This window comes from Exophiala bonariae, assembly GCF_035927105.1.
Source record: "Exophiala bonariae strain CCFEE 5792 chromosome Unknown scaffold_15, whole genome shotgun sequence".
In the NCBI taxonomy this organism is placed as follows: domain Eukaryota; kingdom Fungi; phylum Ascomycota; class Eurotiomycetes; order Chaetothyriales; family Herpotrichiellaceae; genus Exophiala; species Exophiala bonariae.
The window spans coordinates 745,669-767,909 of record NW_027042490.1 but is presented as its reverse complement, the minus strand read 5'-3'; the positions used below and the strand labels follow the sequence as shown (position 1 = coordinate 767,909).

General features: G+C 49.3%; 8 protein-coding genes across 8 annotated transcripts; 2 read left to right on the top strand and 6 right to left on the bottom strand.

The window, feature by feature from the left end:
- Window positions 1-1,914: 1,914 nt before the first annotated feature.
- LTR84_003242 (uncharacterized protein) lies at window positions 1,915-3,088 on the bottom strand (the record flags this gene model as incomplete). Its single annotated transcript, XM_064846837.1, has 4 exons — window positions 1,915-2,122; window positions 2,188-2,265; window positions 2,318-2,769; window positions 2,840-3,088. 4 exons carry the CDS (start codon window positions 3,086-3,088, stop codon window positions 1,915-1,917), a joined length of 987 nt encoding a protein of 328 aa, XP_064705817.1.
- Window positions 3,089-3,918: 830 nt separating this feature from the next.
- LTR84_003241 (uncharacterized protein) lies at window positions 3,919-5,923 on the top strand (the record flags this gene model as incomplete). Its single annotated transcript, XM_064846836.1, has 6 exons — window positions 3,919-4,016; window positions 4,073-4,107; window positions 4,159-4,228; window positions 4,283-4,450; window positions 4,503-4,834; window positions 4,884-5,923. 6 exons carry the CDS (start codon window positions 3,919-3,921, stop codon window positions 5,921-5,923), a joined length of 1,743 nt encoding a protein of 580 aa, XP_064705816.1.
- A 456-nt stretch (window positions 5,924-6,379) lies between these two features.
- Window positions 6,380-7,814, bottom strand: LTR84_003240 (uncharacterized protein; the record flags this gene model as incomplete). The annotated part of the gene is made up of 2 exons (XM_064846835.1): window positions 6,380-7,519; window positions 7,569-7,814. The coding sequence occupies 2 exons, from the start codon at window positions 7,812-7,814 to the stop codon at window positions 6,380-6,382; spliced, it is 1,386 nt and encodes a 461-aa protein (XP_064705815.1).
- Window positions 7,815-10,100: 2,286 nt separating this feature from the next.
- Window positions 10,101-12,533, bottom strand: LTR84_003239 (uncharacterized protein; the record flags this gene model as incomplete). Its single annotated transcript, XM_064846834.1, has 1 exon — window positions 10,101-12,533. The coding sequence occupies one exon, from the start codon at window positions 12,531-12,533 to the stop codon at window positions 10,101-10,103; it is 2,433 nt and encodes an 810-aa protein (XP_064705814.1).
- Window positions 12,534-13,275: 742 nt separating this feature from the next.
- On the top strand, window positions 13,276-13,932 carry LTR84_003238 (uncharacterized protein; the record flags this gene model as incomplete). Its single annotated transcript, XM_064846833.1, has 1 exon — window positions 13,276-13,932. One exon carries the CDS (start codon window positions 13,276-13,278, stop codon window positions 13,930-13,932), a length of 657 nt encoding a protein of 218 aa, XP_064705813.1.
- A 2,397-nt stretch (window positions 13,933-16,329) lies between these two features.
- LTR84_003237 (uncharacterized protein) lies at window positions 16,330-17,277 on the bottom strand (the record flags this gene model as incomplete). Its single annotated transcript, XM_064846832.1, has 1 exon — window positions 16,330-17,277. The coding sequence occupies one exon, from the start codon at window positions 17,275-17,277 to the stop codon at window positions 16,330-16,332; it is 948 nt and encodes a 315-aa protein (XP_064705812.1).
- Window positions 17,278-18,128: 851 nt separating this feature from the next.
- LTR84_003236 (uncharacterized protein) lies at window positions 18,129-19,871 on the bottom strand (the record flags this gene model as incomplete). The annotated part of the gene is made up of 1 exon (XM_064846831.1): window positions 18,129-19,871. One exon carries the CDS (start codon window positions 19,869-19,871, stop codon window positions 18,129-18,131), a length of 1,743 nt encoding a protein of 580 aa, XP_064705811.1.
- A 1,106-nt stretch (window positions 19,872-20,977) lies between these two features.
- On the bottom strand, window positions 20,978-21,967 carry LTR84_003235 (uncharacterized protein; the record flags this gene model as incomplete). Its single annotated transcript, XM_064846830.1, has 2 exons — window positions 20,978-21,806; window positions 21,960-21,967. 2 exons carry the CDS (start codon window positions 21,965-21,967, stop codon window positions 20,978-20,980), a joined length of 837 nt encoding a protein of 278 aa, XP_064705810.1.
- Window positions 21,968-22,241: the final 274 nt, after the last annotated feature.

The window sequence follows — 22,241 nt, the reverse complement described above, 5'->3', positions numbered from 1 at the left end:
GAATATGCTACTGGAGAGCAGACATGCAATCGGTACCTAGATCCAGCTATATGATGCAGATGCACACTAACTGGTGCTTGAAGTTGCAAGCGCTCACAAAGGCGATGCGGAGATCAGATTCCAGGAGCACACCGACGGAAAAGGCCAATGACCGTTGATCCTCCTTCTTCCAGCAAAGACACAGATCCGGACGCTTTTGTACTCGAGGGTCTATACTCAAGTACACTCAATACAAACTCCATTCCGTCACTGAACACAGCTTACTTTTCGCCTTCGCTGTGGATCACAAGCCTTGTCAAAGACAACGATGAGGCGGAGTCATTGCTAGAGAAGTTCAGGCTTGAGTTTTCTCGGTTCTTCCCATTCGTGGTCATTCCGCCGGAACACAACTTCCTCGATCTCAAGGACAAGAAACCCTTTGTTGCGCTTGTGGTGTTGATGATTGGGTGTAGGCACGACAATGCCCTTCAAACCACAATTGCAAAGAAGATACGTGAGCTCATAAGCTATAGCACATTCGTCAAGGGCGAACAGAGCCTGGATCTACTACAAGGAATCATGTTGTTCCTCGCGTGGTGAGTGATATTGATGTCAATGACAAGTCTATCTTGCCTTGGAAAATGCCCCTCTAATCAGAACAGGTATCATCTACATTTGCATCTTGGTTCGCAAGTCTGCAATCTTGTTCACGTCATGCTAGCTTTGATGACAGATCTCGGTCTCAATAATTCAGGTACGCGCAAAAGCCTAAAGCCGACATATGGATCTGTAGGATACTTCAGTAATCGTGGCCCTGTGCCAGTTACATCATTTGCGACGAACAAGGCTGGATCATCACCGGTCACGAAAACCCTCGAAGGGCGTAGGACGTTCCTCGGGTGCTTCCTTCTGACATCCGTGTATGAAGGCCATTCCCAACTATTGTATGATCATCTCTGGCTGACATGAGTTATTCAGAGTCTCAATGTGTGCTCGTGAAATAGAGCCTATGAGATATTCCAAGCATGTGGTGGAATGCTGCCAGGTGCTGCTGGATAATACTCAGTACCTCACTGACGCCAATGCCGTTCATCTGGTGCGCTTGCATGGAGTAGCTGGCAAAATCTCTCAAACATTCGACTCCGAGGAATGGGATCATCCACACTTTTTCAACTCAATTCCTATCGGTTCATGTGTCAAGGCGATAGAGTCCGAATTGGAAACCTTGAAAGTGTCACCAGCGAGAGGATTAGAAGCACATGGTGAGTTTGGCCTGTGGAACACCAGTGAAGCTAATTGAGAACAGTCCTGTCTATCCATTACCACACTGTTGAAGTGTTTCTGTATGAGATAGCACTCAGTGACGGCATTGAGGCCGAGAGATATGGAGCCCACTCTCTACCACGTCTAGGCATGCTTCATGCTTGTTTGAAATCCGTCAAACTACTTTTCGACCAAGTACATACGATCTCAGCCTCAGAATGGTACGATATACCCTACATCACTTGGGCACTGGTTGGACATGCTATCGTGGTCCTATCTCGGTTAACTCTTTGTAAGGCGATTGGCTGGGACAGAGAATCTAACTGCAGCATCATCGATTTTTCGGCTTTGATAGATGCCCTAGCACAGAAATTTGAGCTGGATCGAAACACGACTGCAAACAAACAGGGTACAATAGGCAAGGTCGTATCACAACCAATGGAGCTTCCTCAGATATTTTTGGTGGTTTCCTCTAGGTTACAGCACATCAAAGCTGCCCAGGAGGCCAAATATGCCGCCCAGATGAACAGTTCCGATCAGAATTCGGTGCCTTACGGTGATGATTTCATTACAACAGCCATGGATGATGCATCGTTCATGTCGTTGTCAACCCCATTCGATTTTCTTGACGAAAGCTTTTGGCAGTAACTAGCCTAAACCCAGATGATGACTCTAAACATGAAGCACAGCACGATATCTTAGCTTGCCAGATTTCAATTTGCTGATTGCATCAGCCACTCCCGCCTCATTGAGCTCGAACTCTTCGATGACTGGTTTTATATTGTGAGCTGCTGCGAAATTCAGCATTTCACCGTGTGTTGCTCGGGAGGCAACCAGGTTCGTCACGACGTTATAGCAGTTGAAGAATAAAGACGAGAAACTTGATGCCATTGGTAGTCAGCAACTTCCGAGCTAGGACATTGATAAAACTTGATGAGTACTTACGGAAGTTCCAAAGTCTCCGCAATGGCTCCTAAAACAACGATCTGCGCGCCTCTGGCAACAACCTTTTCACTCATGAAGCTAGGCGCTCAGTGTCAGTTAGGCATATTTGGTCAAGATTTTGGACACTCACGTAGTCCACTCTGGAGATTTAGCTGCGGTTATCAGAAGCACATCCACCGGCTTCGTCAATTGGTCCTCATGACCTAAAATCACGAATTCAGAAGCACCAAAGCCTCTTGCTTCCTCCTCCTTGGATGCACTGGTACTGAAAACGACAGTCTCGGCTCCCGACTTTGCGGCAAACTGGATTGCAAGGTGACCAAGTCCACCAATTCCGAGGACGCCTACGCGTAACCCCGGTCGAGAGTATGCCTTCAGTGCTGCATATACCGTTGCTCCCGCACACTGTAACGGTGCAGCGAACTCTGAAGGTAACGACTCGGGGATTGGATAGACATATGACTCAGTACCAATGTAATAAGTCCCAAATGTACCATTGGAAAAGCTTGCCATGCCATAGCAATCGCGTGAATAGCATAAGATATCTCGACCTGTAAGACAGTACGTGCAGCTGCCACAACTCTGGAGAGTTGCTGTCAGTAACCAAGCGCCCATGATGCGACCACTCTATGGGACAGGAGTTGAGACATACGGATCTCAAATAGCCGCCACCAACTCGATCGCCAACCTTGTGTAGCTTCACAGCACTGCCAACTTCCTCGATAATGCCGACACCTTCATGTCCTAGCGCACAACCATACTGTACGTAGAAAAGGTCTGTACCACAAACTCCGGTATGTGTTATCTTGACACGAACTTCATTAGGCTTCAACGCAACCACTTCCGCTGGCTTTTGGACTACTACTCCGTCGACACCGCGCATGTCAAAGCTCTCAGCCATATTTCGGGATTTTTTTCTTGATGTAAAGTGGTTGAGAGTAAAGGCAGGATGACTTACTAGGCTTGCTGACAATGAAAGAAGGCCAAATGCGTTTCCACGCGTCCCATTTTATACTTGTGAAGGATCTTCATCTCCTCTATTTGGTGCTCATTCCATCTCCATGACCACTAGGAGCCCCAGGCGAGGGACGCATTATCTTGACTTGGGTCTTGAATTGCTCCGCAGTGGGCTTGCATTGTAGTCCAGTGCCAACAGCGTTGTTGGGTCTTGATAAGCTCAAATAAAATATACCCCGAATTCATGCCTGAAGCAAAATCACCAAATTGGGAAAGAGGCTATCCAGCTCGACTTCGATCAGTAGCTGCTCGGACCAATGACAGCCGCGAGTCCCAGAGTAGATATTTACCGACTTATTTAGCTATGACACACCGAGAAGAAATGCTGAGTCACCACGTCCGCTAAGGCTCGTTAGATAATCAGCCACAAGGAAACGGGTGTAAAGTTAAGTAATATGTGCATGGAGTTGTCAGAACGTCTCTGTAGGAATTCCAGGTGGTTCCACGTCTTTGACCTTCACGAAACCTGGAGGCTGCTTCGAGGCTGCGGTTGCAGCACATTCCGGCGAGGGGTATGAGCCAAAGAGGCAGCAGATATATGTCTTAATGCTCCGCACTAATGACATTCGGACGACGACATTAGCGTAGACTGCGAGATAGCAGCCTGAGATGCTGGCTCTGGATCAATGGTCAGCATTCCTAATTTCTTTCGACGTCCTAAATCTCCTCATGGAACCCATGACTCTACCTGAATTTCGCAGCTAGCAGAACAATATGGCGGAGTCGCACACTCCCCAGCTTGACACGAGCACCGACGTGCCTGCGCCGCCCATCGCCGCAGCGTTTCTGGTAAATTTCGACCATCGGAAAGGGTATAGAACTTCGTCCTACTCTGTGAGCGTGGAGCTTTGGTACTGATCAGGCACAGTTACACGTTGACGTGGTACAAATCCATCGAGGGCGGTCAGTCGACAAGCTGACGTTCGAAATGCACTTACTGATGCCGCTACCCAGTCCAAATCGAAGGCACAGTCGAATTTAAATCCCTACCTTCTGGACTCCACAACGTCGAAGAGGACTTGGTGTGAGTGATAAGACCCCTTACTGCGCGGCGAGTCCAGGGTTGAGAAGACAACAGATACTTCATTCACAAGGACTATGCCGGGCTCAGTGCGTTCTTGAATGTGCCTGATGAACATGCGGAGCGCAAGGCACGTATGCTGGCCATCGGCGTCCTTGTCCCTCTTGAACATGGCAGGATGGGCCGTATCTGGCGCCATGCTGAAACCTTAAAAAGCCTAGCAAGGTATTTCTTCGCCGATAGCTCATGCAGATATTCTGGAGACTGATATGTCCAGGTCTCAAATCCAGGATGTTGCTGATACATCTCAATTAGAACACTATTGGGATACAACAAGGCTGGATAGTGCGGAACTAATATCCGAGGCTCCCAACGAGTCAACAGATTCCTTTGGCAAGATTGGTGGTTACCGGAAATCGAGGTCTATGAGTACTGCGACCAACTATCTCCACTCAGCACATCATTTGACACCCCATCATCCTGCATCGAATTTGTTGGCTTCTGTCCAATTGTTCGGGCCGTTGGTTTTTCCACTCTTCAGAGCTGCCTTGCTCCGTAAAAGGATACTGATACTTGCTGAGGCCCCTGTCGAGTTCAGCTGCGACCTAGGTACGCGAGGTCACACCTCATAACCTTCCTTCGCTGATCATTCGAGCAGTGTATAACATTTCCATTCTATCATCATTGTCGAGATCCCTGTTATCTCTGCTACCAGATTCAAGCATTGACCTGACAAGGCTTCGTCCTTTATTTACTATTGGCGTTTCAGATATCGACCTGATGAAGGCCGCAAACCCTAACCCCAAAGACATTTCCGAAACACAACAAGGCTGGATTGCCTGTACAACAGATGATGTTCTGAGCACGAAGCCAGACCTGTATGATCTCCTCGTTCTAATGCCCTCCACAGAAAATAACTATGCTCGGAGGAAGGTTTTTCCTCGGCTGATTGAATCTACGCCGTTATTGACCAGGAACTTCCCTCAATTTGGACAAAAGTCGACTCAGCGAGATTTCCATCGTTATGTGCATCTACAGCAAGGGCTCGAACAATTCCCCTCCGGCCGTGCCTCCTCGGACGGAGGTGGTGAAAGTGATGAAAGCTCCTCATTGGACGCTCACTCTTCAGCATACATAGAAAACAAGCACGTCGTAGAACCGCCGTCTTGGTCGCGAGTTGCCTACACTTCTTTGGTCTGGTGGGCTTCGGCTGGTGATCGCCGAGGTGGATTTTCAGAGATGGAAGAAATCGAAATGGAGCGAGATTTATCACTCTTGCAGAATGATAGTGATGAAGAGCAGATCAGAGAGGTTGCATTAGTTGCATATTTTCACCGATTAACCAATCTTATCTTCACAGTTCTTGCCGAAGCCATCGCTCGAGCAGATGGACGAAACTCTGACATTGATGAATCGGAACACGAGGAGTCCGGAGAAGACACTACAGTTGGGGAGAACTCTGCGGAGCGCACTTCCTCGCTTGGTGGCGACGAGGACGACGATACCCAGCCTCTTCTCTCAGAATCAGGCAACCTCCAGCACGTTGAAATTACCCAGGACGACATGACGAACATGGGGTTGGACAGCTGGAGTGCGTCCGATAAGATATTCGTCGAGAATATGATCTCCCTGTGGTGGGGCAGAAAAGCTGATGTTCGAGCAGCATCAGTGGAGTGTTGTGGTCTAAGAATACTATGATTCACTCTCATCCTGGTTCAATCACCCTTTTAGCGATTCGCTGTGGCATTGGTAGCGGATTATATTCCAGCCTCTCAAGCAAGGGCAGCATGCCTATGCGTTGTCAATTATCCTAGGTCCACAAATGTAAAATGAATCCCTGTACTTCGTACACGAATCTATATCAGATTCGAGCTGTTCTGTAAGGAATCAAAAGAACCTAACTACACTAACCATAAAAGCGTGCTAACTTTGACAGAGAGTTTGCGGCAAACGACTCTATTTAAGAGAATTTTGAGCAACCTAGTAACCGCTACAATTTACACCTGAAAGCCTGGACGCCAGCCCCTAAATCCCATCGAACTGTTTATTCTGCCTTATGCCCATCATCCTCAAAACGGTTAGAGGTTGGCCTTAGGCCGATATATTCCAACATCAATCAATACTTGCGAAGACGCCACTCAGCGATCTTGCGCGCTATGCTGCTTGTGGCACCATGTATTGGGACACAATTCCAATTGGCTGAGGTTTCTCCTGAACGCTTTCAGGCACAACACTCTCAACCTCCGTCTTCGTTTCAATTGCAGCATCAAGAACAACCTCAATCAAGGACAAAGCGCTGCCAGGCGGTGTGCGAATTTCAACCAATCGAAGGCGGGAATCGGTCTCTGCAAAGAGCTGTCTCCACTCGCCCTCATCCCGCTCCAATGCATTGTGCATCACGGCCATCTGCAAGTCTCTGATGCGCATGCGACGCTCATCTGCGAGACTGAGCTTTCCGTAGGGGAGAGTGACATAGTCCATGATGAGGAGACGAGCGCCAGGTTTCATACCCTGCAGGAGAGCGTGGAGGATCTTTTTCGAGTATTTCAACGGCCAGTCGTGGAAGATCATGCGCATGAAATACACATCGGCAGATACGGGCTGCGGGTCCCAGAAGCTGTGTGTCTGGAATGAGATGCGTTTGCTGAGGTGTTCTGGGACGATGGATGTCGATGGGTCGGTTGCTTTGGTGATGATCTGTGGTAGATCCTGGACGATACATGTGACTGTTGGGTTCGTCTCCAGTATGGCCAAGCTACAGTGGCCGAGACTGCCACCCACATCGACGACGGTCGAGAATGAGAGTGATGACCAGTCGAATGCTTTTTTGATATGGTCATGCGACAATGGCGCGGTCTTGGTAAAGAAGCTCATGACCTGGTGAAAGTCCGTGGCATAGCTGGGGTTCTTCTCATAGTAGTCGAACATTGCCAGATCGGTGCCTTTGAAGATGTTGAATGCTGTTTCATTGGGTTCCTGTGAACCGTGGCCCCATTTCTCGAGGGCCTCGTTGAACGAACTTGCAATGGGAAATCCTCGATTTGTCGAGTACCTGTTCAGTGTGCTGATGCCGCCTTGCAGCAAGAGAAGAGAGGCTTGGGTGTGTGCAACCTCGCCTGTTGGTGTCTCGATGAACACTTGCCTCGTCATGGCATAACGAAGGATTCTCTTCATTTGTGACTCGTCGACCTTGAGCCTGGTCGCGAGGTCCTTGTATGTCACCGAACCTTCAGCAGGAACCCCTTTGGCGACCTCCCATCGACTGATGTATCGAAACGCGGTCAGATCCATGATCTGGGAACGTCAGACTTCGTCAATCCGACTAGGCTCAATCTTGACTTACGCTTGCGGAGAGTCCTTGTGTCAACGTATACTCTGGTGGAGTCACTGCTTGCAGCAATGCTTGTGCTGACTCAAAAAGCTGAAGCTGTAGCTTTTTGACTTCCTGAGTTGTCTGCGGTCCGCTGCTTTCAATCGATGCTGTCTTCGCAGCTTCTACTGCTTTGATGCGAGCACTCAACACGCCTGCATCGATGAGGCATGTGGCCGCCAGCGTCTCATAGTTGCCGAGTGGAGAAACGAAAGCCATAATGACTGAGGATAAAGTTACCGTCTTGAGGATTGTCTTTTGTGAACGAGGTCCCGTCGCTGAAGCAGTCGATATTGTCGGAAAGGGGTACCTTTGTATAGGATACAACGGGCTTATATAGCCTTCAGTACGCAGCTCGTGTTCAGAAGATTGCAAGACTCTTACACGATCATGACACCGGGCTCAGCTACCACCACTCAGGGATGGATCTCACCCTCCTCGAGTGAGACAGCTCTCCATGAAAGACGACCTCGCTTACATCCGGGCACGACACATGAACCTCGAACCGACCTCGGGCTAGCCGGAATGAGTTTTGGTCTTGACTGAATGTGTGCTTAGCATTGTGCGTGTGAACGAGCACTCCCTTATCGACCCCGGGTAGAATAAGGATGTCAAGAGTAAATCTAGCCGTGGGTCGAAAATCCTGACAGAACGCCACATGGCAGGGCTCTCATACGTGGCGCTTGGACAAGCAAAGTCTATTCATCGATTGGACTTCCTATTCCCCGAGAATATTACGGCAATATCCGCGGAGTCTATCACCGGGAAAGGGAGGCCTGGCACCATGTATATCGAGACAGAAATACTCTCCTACGTGGCTTCTGGTAGCTATCTGACAGTAACTATGCTTAGACAAGTTCACGGGTCTATGCTTCCCTTGGCAAACATGGGACAATCTAGATCTGGGCACTATTTTGATACACGAGGTAGAGAAATAGCCAAGTCAAGAGATAGAGAGCCAACGCCTGTCACTATGTCCTCTGGAAGGCCCGCACTAGGTGTGTCAGGTCCTGTCAGACAACGTGGTGGAAATGGAGGCTAGTGCCTTGTGCTTAACACGAGTAGTCCATTCTTGTCCAGATGCTTATGAACCCAATACTTTATAACTAGACAGCAATGTGACAGGGTCCAGTACTAAGTGCCTACCGACCTAGGTAATTACTTAGAGTCCCGGCGAGCAAATATCCCAAGTGAGTTGAGTGCTGACATGCCAAGTCATCAAACTCATTAGGCCGCCAACTCGAGTTACGAAGTATATGATTTACTCGCACCGTCCTCGTTCAATTGCTTTTAATACTATCTTGGCATACCCAACAGCGTCGAATGCGAGCCAACCTTGTCAAGCACAATGAGATTCGACAGGCGAATCGAGCGTCCTTCGAGGAAAGTTTGGTCCAACCTGGAAATCGTCAAAATGTCAGAAGCCTGGGCAAACAAGTGTGAAGTGCTGAACTGGTGCTTTCTTGCAAGGCCGTTCTGCTCGGCATAGAGATGTCCAGCACTGTCAGGAGAGTACTCTCGTGCTCAAAGTCCGAGCCCCAAGATTCGGATCGAGACTCGACTCATACAAACTTTGTATGAGTTGAGTTTCTAACACGTATCCGCCAAGTTTTCCATTAATAGACCACGCATCTTCTTGACTATTCGTAAAACGTCTCACAGCGAAGCAGTACGTGATCCCGACGTGTACTTTGACGCGTTTGGAGTTGCGTCGAGAATGCGTTAACTCTCGAATGCTAGAGCTTTCTGATGAGGCACTCAATAAACCCTCATAAAACGTTGGTTGCGAGGATCCTAATGGAGTACAGGATGCGATAAGGCTTATCGGGACAACCAGTGTGGGGATCCTAGGCATACTTGAGGGGCCCAATAACTCAAATCATCGCATGTGAGACCAAGGAAAAGGAGTGGAAATATCAAAGCATCTCCTCTGACAGCGCTGGGCATATCATACTTCGAGCTAATACCTCACGAAACCGTACCAATTAGTCTCTGAGGTTGGTATCCAGGGTCATTCGGAGACCATGCTGAGCAAAATGGGGACTGGGTAAATAGGTCAAATCGTATCTTTCAGAGTGGATTGTCCACCACAAGCTTTAGAAGGATTGTCAAAGGTCGACGTATTTCCGTAATAGGGCTGTCTCCTAATTTACGCAATGTGGCATAATCTGAGTTGGTCATGTTTGTGAATATGCTGGGTGAGAAAAAGAGTGAGCTCTTGTTTGATAATCCTATTTCATGGATTCTCGCTAACGGATCTCGCCATGCTGACTTGCGGGGATGGGCCGAACGATTCATTCGTGGAATTATTGCGGTCCCCGTCTTGCTGCCTACTCGTACGTACTCGGTTCTTCAGCTGATGATGACCTATCGACCCCTGATCTAGTTAGCTAGACGATGATAGAGGTCAGCTAGGCATCCTGCTCCAACAAGACCTCCTTCAATAGTTTCCTGTTCTATTGTTTATTCAACTTCCACCATGCACCAATGCCATGATCTCACATTCTATTTCCGGAGATCGAAACTTTTGCCGCCCTCAGCGTTGAGCCATCGTTTCTCAATCTTTCCAGTTGGCGTCTTCTTCATGTCTGTGACAAGCTCGATGACTTTAGGCACCTGAAACCTAGCCATGTTTCCGATCGTCCAGTCGAATAACGTTTTCTCGTCAGTAACACTTCCTTCTCGTAGCATCACCGCGACCTTGACGTCATCCTCGGTTCCTGAGCCTAGATCGGACGGAATGGCGAATGCTGCAGCCATTATTACATCTGGGTGCCGCAGAAGTTCCTCTTCGATCTCCGATGCGTTGATATTCTCGCCTCTCCTGCGGATAACGTCCTTTGCTCGACCAACAAAATAGACGTTCCCTTGTTGATCAACCTTGGCCAGGTCCCCAGTATGGAGCCAGAGGTTCGAGAATGATTCCACCGTCGCCGACGGGTTGTTAAAGTAGCCCTGGAAGAAGGCGTTGGGCCTATCACTCCTGACTAGGAGATGTCCTGTCGTGTTGACGGGCACTGGTTCATCGAGCTCATTTGCGATTCGGAGGTGATGTCCATGACGTATCGTCCCACATGAGCCCTCTACTCTGGGGCCTTGTTGCATGATAGGCAAGCTTGCCTCAACACTCCCATATAGAGTATACAATGGATGTCCAAATCTTGCTTCGTAATCCGCTGCAAAGCTTGGAATTGGCACCCCCCAGGCCAGTCTAACTTTGTGGTCCCGGTCCCGGTCGCTGGGTGCTTGCTTGTATATCAGTGCCAGCGTGGCACCCATGAAGTCATACACGGTAGCACTTGATTGCCTAATCTCTTCCCAAAACCTGCTCACGCTGAATCGACTGGAAATAGCAGCGACGGCACCAATGAGAATAGCAGGAATGGTGGTCAGAGCAGTCGCATCTGCATGGAAAAGGGGGAACGGACAGTAAAGGACATCTCCACTGTGCAGCCCATATGTCTCGATTAATGCGCTTGCTTGGAGAATGAAATACTGATGAGACAGTATGCACGGTTTTGATTTGCCCGTGGTCCCACTCGTGTACAAGAAAGCTGCGGTAGTCGATGGCTGTACGGATGCTGACGATGTGACAGGTGACCCAAGATGGTATAAGGCAGGAAGGCCGGTAGGGCCCTCTTCTTTCGTGTCGAAGACATGCTGTATACGACCATCTTGTGCTTCCCTGAAGGTGCTCAAAAACTCTGGATCCACAAGAGCAACAGTTGCATCCGCAGCATTTATCACGTTCGTCAAAGTAACAGATTTCAATTCAAAGTTGATCGGAACCCACACTGCACCCAACCGGTTTGTTGCAAGCCAAGCATTGACCATGTCAACGCTGTTACGCATCATGACCAGAACTCTTTTTCCTGGTATCACACCGAGTGCTTGCAGTCCTCCTGCAAGTTTACTGATGGAGTGGTGTATCTCTTGAAACGTGAAGTCCTTGCCTCCCATCCGGAGAAAAGTACGTGGCCCAAACTCCTGGACAGCATGGTTGAAAGCAGAATTGATGTCTTTGAAAGATCTTAGGTAATTGATCACGCTCTCCGGTGCTGGAGTTGGGCCAGAGAAGGAGCTCATAGTGGTAGTTTCCGTCCGTGTCATCGTGTCATCGTTATTGTTCACCACTGCTGCTCTCGCAGGTATAGCTTTTTGTTTTCTTCTCCGGGCAAAGTTTGAAAATGCGCTGGCAGCATCACTTTGAGCAAAGCAGTAGCTAGCGATGTTGACTTCGTCAGCCAGTGCCGCTTCCATGTTCGGAAACACCAATCTTTCCATGCCGGCTTTCGAATTCGCTGCCGAGATACTTGGCAGCTTCTCTAGCTCATGAGCCAGCTCCATCGCCCTTGCCCTGGGATCGTCTACCAACTCGGACAACAGACCTATACGTAACGCTTCTTGGGCGGGCGTGAATTGGCCACGGAGCAGAAGCTCTTTCGCCTTCAGCAGCCCTACCATATGAGTCAACCGCAACGTGATGCCCCCAGTTGCAGCATGGCCAATTGGCACCTCAGGAAACCTGAACTTTGCTCCTGGGCCACCGATGACAAAATCTGCCGCCAATGCTATCTCAGCTCCGCCACCAATTGCGAATCCTTGAACGGCAGTTATTACAAGGGCTTCAGATAAAGAAGTCAATCGTGTTATATCCTGAAGTTTGGCAAAGGCAGCCCTTAGCTCCTCGCCTGATCCAGTCTCCGGGGCAAGGGTCTCCTTCAGGTCCTCTCCCGCACAGAAGGAGCGATCTCCGGCTCCTTCGAGAATGATCACACGTTTCTTTGCTTCATGTGCAGCGCGCAGAGCTTCAACAAGCTGCTTTAGGAGATCGACGTTCAATGCATTTAGTGACCGAGGTCTGTTCAGTGTTATTCTAGCAATTGACGTAGAATGGTAGGTGACGAGCACGACTGGTTCTGGTGAATAAGATCCCATGTCGAGTACTATTCCCGGTGGGTTGTGTTGCTGAGACTTGAGTGGCACTTTGTGATCTAGACAGGTCAAGGGATCTTCAAAGTTTGGTTCACCAACGCCTGTCTTATGTACATCGAGCATGTGGCCTTCGTAAATGATAAGATGGCAAGGTGAGGGGCGGCCATGAGTAGTCCAAGGTATAAGACCTCAGCATAGGCAACTAATAGCGATAGATACTGTGCCTTTTCCATGTTTAGCGGTATGCTAGGACCGATACTCATACCCACCTAAAAAGGAAAGTCTCACAATGGTGAGCCTGGAGAAATGCTGCCTGTGCTTTGTCATTGGAGGACTAGATGTTAGACTAACGATATTGGGATGATTCGGAAAGTCTGAGCGAGGGAAGTACCTCGTGTCCACCATCGGCTATTCGTCTCAAAATTTGCGTCCATCAATGGCTTTGGAATGAGTGAGCGCATTCGAAGATTAAATTATACATCTCTGGTTTCGTGCCATATGGTTACCAATGGCGAGAGCCCGTGAATATCCGGAGCCCACATATTGCAGTTTCCCACCCAGTTGATGGGGGTTTCAGCACTTAGATCGCTGGCATAGAAGCCCCACAGACTTTCATATAGAACGGGCTCCCTTGAAAGAGAGGAACCTTCTCTTTCAAGGTCCTGATAGCACCAACAATCGAAGGTTGTCTCCATTAACCAGTCACGCCAATTCACTAAGGGCTCTCTGGCCCTAAGACCAAGCAATGCTTTCTGAGAGCCAACAAGAAGCGTCCTTCGCCATAACAAGTTGTGAAGAGAAGGAAGGAAGAGCGCATACGAAGGAGGCCAGCAACGGTCTGTACGAATTAGATGCTGCCACTCTGCTTGAAAACGCTTTCAAGACATCCCCAGCAAAGCACCAATTTTTGACGGCTCACGCCCATTCACTGGAAACTAGGGCGGTTCTCAAAGTCTCGGAGCAAGCTCTTCCAAATCACTTGACCGCTCATACCTTGGCTGGGGCTGGCAGAATCTCCGTTGCGCCTTATGCACTGATTGACGATGCATCAGGAAGTTTGTTGGCATTCTACCACCTCGGAACTGACCTATCTGGCCATACAGGACTGGTTCATGGAGGGTTTCTTGCTGTACTCTTAGACGAATGCATGGGACGCGCCTGTTTTCCTCTTCTGCCAGAGAAGCTCGCTGTGACTGCACACATTGAGCTGGATTACAAGAATCCGGTCAAAGCAAACACCGTCATCGTCATCCGTGCAGAAACGGAACGAGTCGAGGGTCGGAAAGCGTGGGTCAAAGGCACTGTCGAGGCTGTTGGCCCGAACGATGGACAGGTCCTTGTTGATTGTCACGCTCTTTTCATACAGCCCAAATGGGTTGCAGGAATGGAGCAATTGGTGTGACAGCCACTAGAGGACTGAGCTTGCAGATGTCTTTGGATTAGAAGAACGGTTGCGACTTGCCTGGCCATTCCTCAAATTGTTTGCGGTTTCCACCTAGATCAAAAGAACATCCAAATCGAGGTCATGCATCACCTCTCTCCAGTCAATTCTGATACAACTCTGGTCCAGGCCGGACTTCTCAGAGAGGAGTTTCCTCCTAGTCCATATCTCCTCGATTACTCTTTTGACCAATATTCTGTTTCCTAGGCCAAAGGATCCTGCGTTGTTCATCCAGTCGTTTGCAAGATCTTTATCTTCAGCAGTGCACGCTTCTGCTGCGGCAATGAAAGCTGGCCACAGAGAAAAATTGCCACTGTTGACCTTTGAAAATGCAGAGATGTGCTTGAAAGTTTCGTTGACATAAATGGTCAAGTCTTGGGGAGGCAAGTCAAAAATCACCCTAAACAAGTAAATGTAAGTAGCAAGGACAAAAGCCTTATGTTGGTGATAGGCCACATCGGGTACAGTGAACGGGTGTGATGAGCCAACCGAGCTGTATGAGATCTCATCATGAGTTGCCGAACAGTCCAATATGGGCTCAGATTCTTGGAGACACGATAAAATGTTGGTGAGTTCCAGGTCGTATGATGGGAATGCTATGCCAATTTCTCGTTGTTCTGCAAGCTTTGAAATCCTAGAAATGCAATCCAGTATTGTTTTGGAGCCCCCAATTGTGAATCCAAAATCTGCGGTTGACATGATTGACGTTGTCAGCACTCCGTCATGGACCGAAGTATCTCTTTCATCGAGGAAAGTGCTGAGTCCATCAGATATTGACTTCTCACCAAAGGCCGTGGTGCCGGTAATGATGTTGATAATATGAAGACTTTGGGTCGAGACGCAAGCGAAGTCGGATTCCAACCATGGCGCTGACTTTTGCATTTGGCACAAGAACGACCACGCCCCTTTGAGATGATGCCTCCAGGTTTGAGTGGCTCCGCTATATATCTATTTATAAAGAGTTAGAAAGTGGGACAGATAAAGCAAGGTCGGGCGTACAAACTTCAACCATCATTACTGTCATTATTACAGCGACTATGAATGCATAGTTGCTTTCATCGTCGGCAATACACGCTCTTAGTTGTCCAAGAGCCAGAGTGTAGTACTTGGTTGCAAGACGCTCCATTTTATCCTTGTGTACCCCCAATTGAGCCAAATTGGAAGCTGAATGTGCTAGTAGGGCATTGTAGAGCGCGTTGCGATTAGTTGTGTCGTCGATCATTGCAACTGCAGGGTACGATGATTTCCACGGATTACGCATGTGTTCAAATGGCATCATAATGATTGCGACGTGATTGATGTAATGATGGAATAGTCGCTTCTCGTCAAGGTCGTCGCTGATCAACTCAATCGACCCTGGCGACGACAAGCTAGCAGATATTTCAGGTGTGGTGCTCAGCTTCTGAAGACGAAAAAATCTGAAGGGATTGTGACTCGAACGGAGAGCGGTTGTTGACATGATACCTGAGGTCCTGCTAGAATCGTCGGTCTCGCTGTCGCACTCCGAGATTAGATAGTCCACGACGTCAGAGTGTAGCACGGGGAAATTCTCCCACACAGATTCGCACTTCATATAGCGTCGACCAGTCGATCGAGATGGCACATTATCGTCGTAAACCCAGATCAGTTTGGATGCATACCCAGTGCATTTCAATCCCATTCGCAAACAAGAGAGACAGGTAGGTTTGTTCTCGTCACATTTCACCTTGCGGGACCGACATGTCCAACATCCTGTAAACGTTCGGTCACGAGATCGTGTCCCGGCCATGAGATAGAAGTGGAAACAATGGCTAACAGCGCAGTCGGATCAAGACAGCGGTCCGCGCTCGTGTGAATCAACAGCGACCGATTTTAGCAAGCTGCAATGGTTGAATGATCTTGCAATCATGTCCAATGTTTTTCTTGGGGGAAAAACCGTGAATCAGATTGTTTCGTATTGGAAAAAGTAGCCACCAGCCCATAGTGTTTTGTGCGAAGATACGGAATTCATATCGGGATCAGGTTGGGCCCACCTGAGTACCTAGGTGATAGTCATCGCCTTGGACAATGGCAAAGAGTCAAAAATAGGAACACCTTCGATAACTCGATCCCCAACTCTGACACACTCCAACTCGAGATCGGTGTTGACTTCCTGTGTGACCAAGAGAGGTTTAGCGGGACCATGCGAATTTGACCAATCACGCTGTCATCTTGTCAGGGTGGTGATCACTGAGTCCGAAGGTCTATCCAGCGCCAACTTTTCTTAAGCAGTATTGAAGAGGACGAAGTTATTAGAGCTGGCCAGAAACTTATATATGCAAAACTACGACGGATCTCCTTGAACTTGCCCACAAAATCCCTTTGTAGGATTGCAGATGATCAATCACCAAAACTATCTAGCACACTCGCAGACGGCACAAAAAAAGTCGTCCCGGTCAGAGGAGTCGAGTAATCCAGAATGCGATCGTGAAGACCTGGAGGGTCACCGACAAACATCTTCTCCAGCATTTTTTCAATTACCCACAGCTTTCTAGAATACCCGATAAAATAGGTGCCGTACTCTCCCGCCCCTGGTGAACCAAAGGGCATGTTATCGCGCAAGATGTCCTGCTCATCGCCGTTTTCGTCCTCGATAGTTGCGAGCTGCTTGTGCGCCTTTTGTTTGTCGCCGTCCGCGTCATCGAGCTCGATATTATCGCTCTTTGTCCGTCCGATTATTGCTTCCTGTTGCTCGGTCTTCAGACCTTTCCAGCCTTGCAGATTGTGCAGGTATTTCTGAATCACAACGTAGCTTCCCCCGACGCCCGATGAGTCTTCTTCGGCGATGACAACTGCATCATTCACCGCGTTTCCGACCGGATTCGCCGTGCCATCCACGAAGCCGAGCAGATCACGTGCATCAAAGTATCTGAAGCCCACGGTCTCATCGATCACTTTGACAGAATCTCCAAGTAGGTCCATCAGCTGCCGTTCGAACTCAAAGCACAAGTCTCGACGGTTCGCTCGAATGTGAAAGAGCAAGTCCCCAGGAGTTGCGACAGCCGTGTGCTTGGAGCCCTTGAATTCGCGAAATGGATGCAGTTCAGCGGGTCTAGGAAGACCAGTCACCCGATCCCAGGCATCACTCCCAATTCCAACAGTCGCAGCGAACTGAGCGTTCAGATCTCGAATTGCAACATTCTTGGTCAAATCCGCAATGCTCGCTAGAGCCGAACGGACCTTTGAAACCGCATTCGGAGCATCGGTGACAGAAAGCACCAGGAAGGTGGCAGATGATGTTAGCGGTGCATCAACACTCTGTGCTTCGATCGGAGCTCGTCGACTCATTGTTCTTCTCGTTTCCTGGGAAGCAGCCCAGTTCTGGGACTTTGATGAACAACGCGAAAATTGCCGGGTTGGAGCGCTGCGCCACGTGGAAGGGTACCTCAATATGGATGGTCTCAACTGAGGTGTGACAGTCCTGATCAATCGAATCTGGGAATACGTGACTCGGAGGGTACCGTGTGAAGAACAGGACAGCTTCTTCGCAATCATAGGGTTTTGTAAGTACCATTGCTTTTCACCTACATCTAAGACGACTTTACCCACCAGGCTTTTAAACCAGCTGAAGTGCCGCTTATTCATTGCAGCGCTGCGTAAGCAGCTTTCCCTAATCCGCTGATTGGCCGCGTTTACGTTTGGCCAGAGCTGTAGATATCAGGAGATCGGTGACATGATCGCTTCAACGAATAAATAGTACTCCGTATACAAGCAGAAAATGGCAATAATACAGCGAGCAGGTCTAACTCAGATAGAACGTCAGAGGGAAAATAGGGCTTTCTTTTACCTCTGTTTCCCTGACATTGAACGCGCTCTGCCAAGGAAGGGCTGATAGCCGAGGAGAAGCCGTGTCATTGGAAATTACTTGACATTGGGGGCCGACGAGAGGTCAGGACTTCGACGATACCATAAAAGTTAATGCAACAGAACGATATTTTGAGCTACCAGGAACGTTTTCCTTTTCATTAGATTGACATATATGCAATGCTTCGCAAAATGATCACCATATCCGTATTGAGCTGAAACGTCGCCTTTAAACAAATCAGTAAGTCTGTTGCAGAAGCTAAAGTACAATCGTGTATTTCCGCGCCCTCCCAATCCTTCATTATAGCATACAGGCTAAATTCGCACACTGACATCTACAACGCCGAGGGCGAGCTGACAGACTTGGTCATGAGAGGCCTCTGAACATCAATGAAAGGCCTCGTTGACCCAATCATCGCCAACCCAGGATCCGGCGTGGGCACCTTGATGTTCTTGGCCAGCTCCGCCTTGAGGTCTTTCCAGTCCGCCTTGGCCACGCTCCTCAGACTGATGTTGGCAAAGTGCGTCATTGCCAGTAAGTGTTTGGGACTGGGGGTCGACTTTCCGACGAATATCAGGTATAAGCCGACGCATTGTTCCTCGTCTGGTTTCCACCGTGAATTGAAGGCCTCTTTGCCGCCGACGGGGAGTCGGCCAAAGATATGGCGGTATATGCGTCGTGTTGCGCTGATGACAAGAGACGGCATGTTGTATAGCACGTCTGGTTCGGAGACCGGCTCATGTCCAATGCCCAAGTAAGGAACTCCGATGGCGCGGAGGTAAGCGAGAGACGCGAAAATGAGAAGGTCTGAAGTGCCTCGTGGCGCGTCGGCGGTTTGGATGAATGGGTCAATATGATATCCATTGTCGGCCATTGAACGCAGCGCGGCGAACCCATTGATCTTTCCACCCGCCTCCTTGGTGTAAATAAACGTCATCAAGTTTGGCAGTGAGAACATTTCGAAGACGGTGATGAACGCCTGGCAGTCTCGATTCGTGTTTCGATCGTTTCGCCAGTCGTCGTAGATCTTGGTGAGAGCACCCTCAAGCACAAGATCGCGCCCTCTCTGTGGCACATAGATGTGCAGCGACAGTCCCCCTTTGGCAGGATCGAGCAATTGGCGACATTGTGTGACGGTACGTTTTCCACTCTTGCCCAGCAAGACCTCGTTTGTCATGGGGTTGATGACCATCTCGGTACCAAAGCGCATGACAGGCCACTTCTTGAGCTTGGCAATCTCCATCAGTGCAGAGCTTGCTCCAATGATGGATGTCTTCCAACCGGCCTTGCGACAATATCTCTCAAACTCTTCCAGCGTCGAAGGCATGGCTGACAGGGCACACAAAGGGTCTCCTGCCAGGACAGCCACCTTGTTTAGGAGCTTGAAGTGTACGGCCGCCGTACGTGTCTTGTTGAGCCAAAATGAGTAAGTGGGGTCACGTACGCTCATGTGAGAGACGGAGCCATATCTGGCGATGAGGTTGTTGATGGCTTCGAGACGCTTGAAATCGTCCAGCGTATATAAGCTGCCTTTCAAGTTTGCGTTGACGGAGGGATCCTTGGCTTCCATTTCCGATAGCGATCCAGTGCTGACACTATCATCGCTCTCCGCCTCTCTACCAGCCCGGCTGCGGCTTCGGCTGCGGCTGTGACTACGATCGCGGCTCTTTGATCGAAAGCGTGAGGCATGGGCTTGAGGGCTGAGAAGGTCTGAGGATGCGGTCCTTGTCCTATCCGTCGAATCGCGCAGGTTTACGAGACTGGCCCTGGGTGACAGCAAAACTGTCTCTTCTTGGCTTTGGCGGAGGAGGGACTCTCCCAGCTTTTGATAGAAGGGAACATCCGGGGCCTTGGGTGCCGGCAAAGCTTTTTGTTTATTCTGCTTGTTCTTCTGCTTCTTTTCCTTGGCTGGTGCCGCTGTTGCTGTATCCTTGACGATGGTCACCGACTCTTCGTCGACGACCTGGATAGTCGGCTCTGAAGGACCCGATAAAGTGATTGTGGTGGTATGTGATTTTTGCGTAATCTCAAAGGCTTGCGGCTCTGGGGCCGGGGCGGTTGTCTCTCCAGCATCCATTATTGTTACAAATACAAGAAGGAAAATGGGACGAAGATGGCTCAACTCTGTGGGCTTCTAGCTTCGAGAGAAGGAGGGGCTCTACATATATTGGATCACCAAGGCCCATGCCAGATGATACCCTCGTTCATTAAGGTAGTGGATTTACGAAACTTCGGTCCATTCCTCCTACCACGTCGCACACCATTGCGGTTGATTGAAGTCAACTTCAGGTCGACGAATAAGGTCACCAGTTCCACAAAGGCAGCTGAGCCTTCCCATACAAAATCCTTAATGTACGATGTACTCCGCCATGAACACTAATCCCAGTCGAGGACCATCGAAACTGCTCGGTTGTGTATCCCGTTTGGGGGTCAGTCCAGCTGAGCGCACGGACGCCTAGGGCTACGGAACCAGGGCTCTTGGGGCACTGACGTGCTCTAGAGCTGGTTAGGCGCGGTAAAGGCTCAAGGCTATTTCGGGGGCCACTTGTATTGATTCCCTCCCCCTCCTCCTCCATTTAAACTCCTCAATATACGAGAGATCAGTGGCCGTGCACGCGTGAAGGCTAACCTAATTCATGTTACCTTTCGCACCTTCGTGTCCTTTTATTGTGTGGTCGGAATGTCACTCGTACCTACCGTTTAACGACTTCAGGTTAATCACGCAACTCAACTTGAACGCAAATACCGCATGTAGCCACTTGATTACGAGTTCCAAAGAAGTCGAACTGGAAAGCATGGGTGCCTTAAAGGTAGTACATACGATGTTAGAGTTTAGTCAGGAGTGCGCGCCATTATTTCCAAACACAGCCTGGATGTTCCCAGGCATCCTTGGAACCGTTGAATCCTACTGGCGTTTTTGGAGCAAAATACTTATCTCCCTACAGCATAGTCAGGATGATGGATCAAACATTCAGGATTCACGGATCAGACAACCAATTGATTAGGAGACCAATCAGTTTAGTGCATCATATACACCGTTTGAGCCACGCGTCAACCCTCCGTTCCGTTTCGGTTACTCGTCGACCTCCAAATGCTGACCAAATGATCGGAGCCTCGTGGGGCTCGTCAGGCGCGATGCTGTAAGTAATATTTGTGTTGTGGACCTAGATCCTCCACGTCAGTTTAGGCAACAATGTTAAGCGATGAATGAGAGCTGAGCACCTTAATATCATCCACCCACTTCGTGATGCCGTCGAGGAGAAGTTCGTCAGCGCCGGCTGTGACCAGAATGTCTTGCACAGGAATATCTTTCCATTGCGTGGCAGATGCGAGACCAGGCTCGCTATAAATACAAGGCCCACTCTCGTTGAGATAGCTGTCGCTCCAGGCTTTCTCTGATGCAGCCTGAATGTAGTCCTTACCCGGGGGTTTTGTGAAGCTCTGCAAGGTGACATCGAAGGAAACCCAGGGAGAAAGTAGCACAAGGCCCCTGAATCTGCTTGCCGATGACACAGCAGCAAGGGGAGCAACGAGATCTGAAGGCTGAACACAATGAAGAACTACCGCTGCAGCAAGATTACCTCCCGCAGAGTCCCCTCCAATAATGATTTGGGATGGCTCAAAGCCACAGGTCTCCAGAACATATCTGACCGCATTGACCGCTTCTTGGAATTGAGTAGGAAAAGTGGTCAGAGGCGTCAATGGGTAATCAACGATCAGAACAGACAATGACAAGCCTTGCGCCTCCATAGAGTCTTTGATTGAACTCAGAAAGCTGAGATGGCCACTATTGGCCGGAAACGCGAATCCACCGCCTGTAGATGTAAGTTGCAATCTAGCTGGCTCGATGTGTTCGGGAAGCATACCATGGAAAAAAACCAGGACCGCTTTGGAGGACGAACTGCCAAGCCAATAGCCATACGTCTGCGAGGAGATATTGATGATATCAGGCTTGATGGCACGTGAAGCACACCATTTCTGGTATGCACTGTTAAAGGAAGGCTCTACCCAGCTGGCAAGGGGAGAGTCAGTCTCTGCCAACTATCAAAGAAGGCAGGCAGTGGGACAGATACCGTGCTTGAGGAACACTTAGGCGCCCTGAGAACTTGGAATATTTAGCGGAGAAGACTATGAACGTGGGATCTGAAATCCATACCTGGCGTACTATTGCATGCACGACGTGATGGTAAAATGTGTCCGACCTATTGGTTCGACGGAACGGCCATTCCACAGCTGCTATCGAGGCCGCCAAGGCTGTCCATGGTCAATAAGGACGTAGTTGCTGACAGAATGAGGTTGGTGCGACTCACTGATCGAAGCAAATGCCGGGATGAGATCAAGCTTCTCTGCTAGCGAGAGCTCTAAAGGATGTTCCGACATCGCATAGTGGCTGGGGTAATTCTCGAGGGTGGCATAAAAGACTTGTCAATTCATGTTCAAGGTCGCA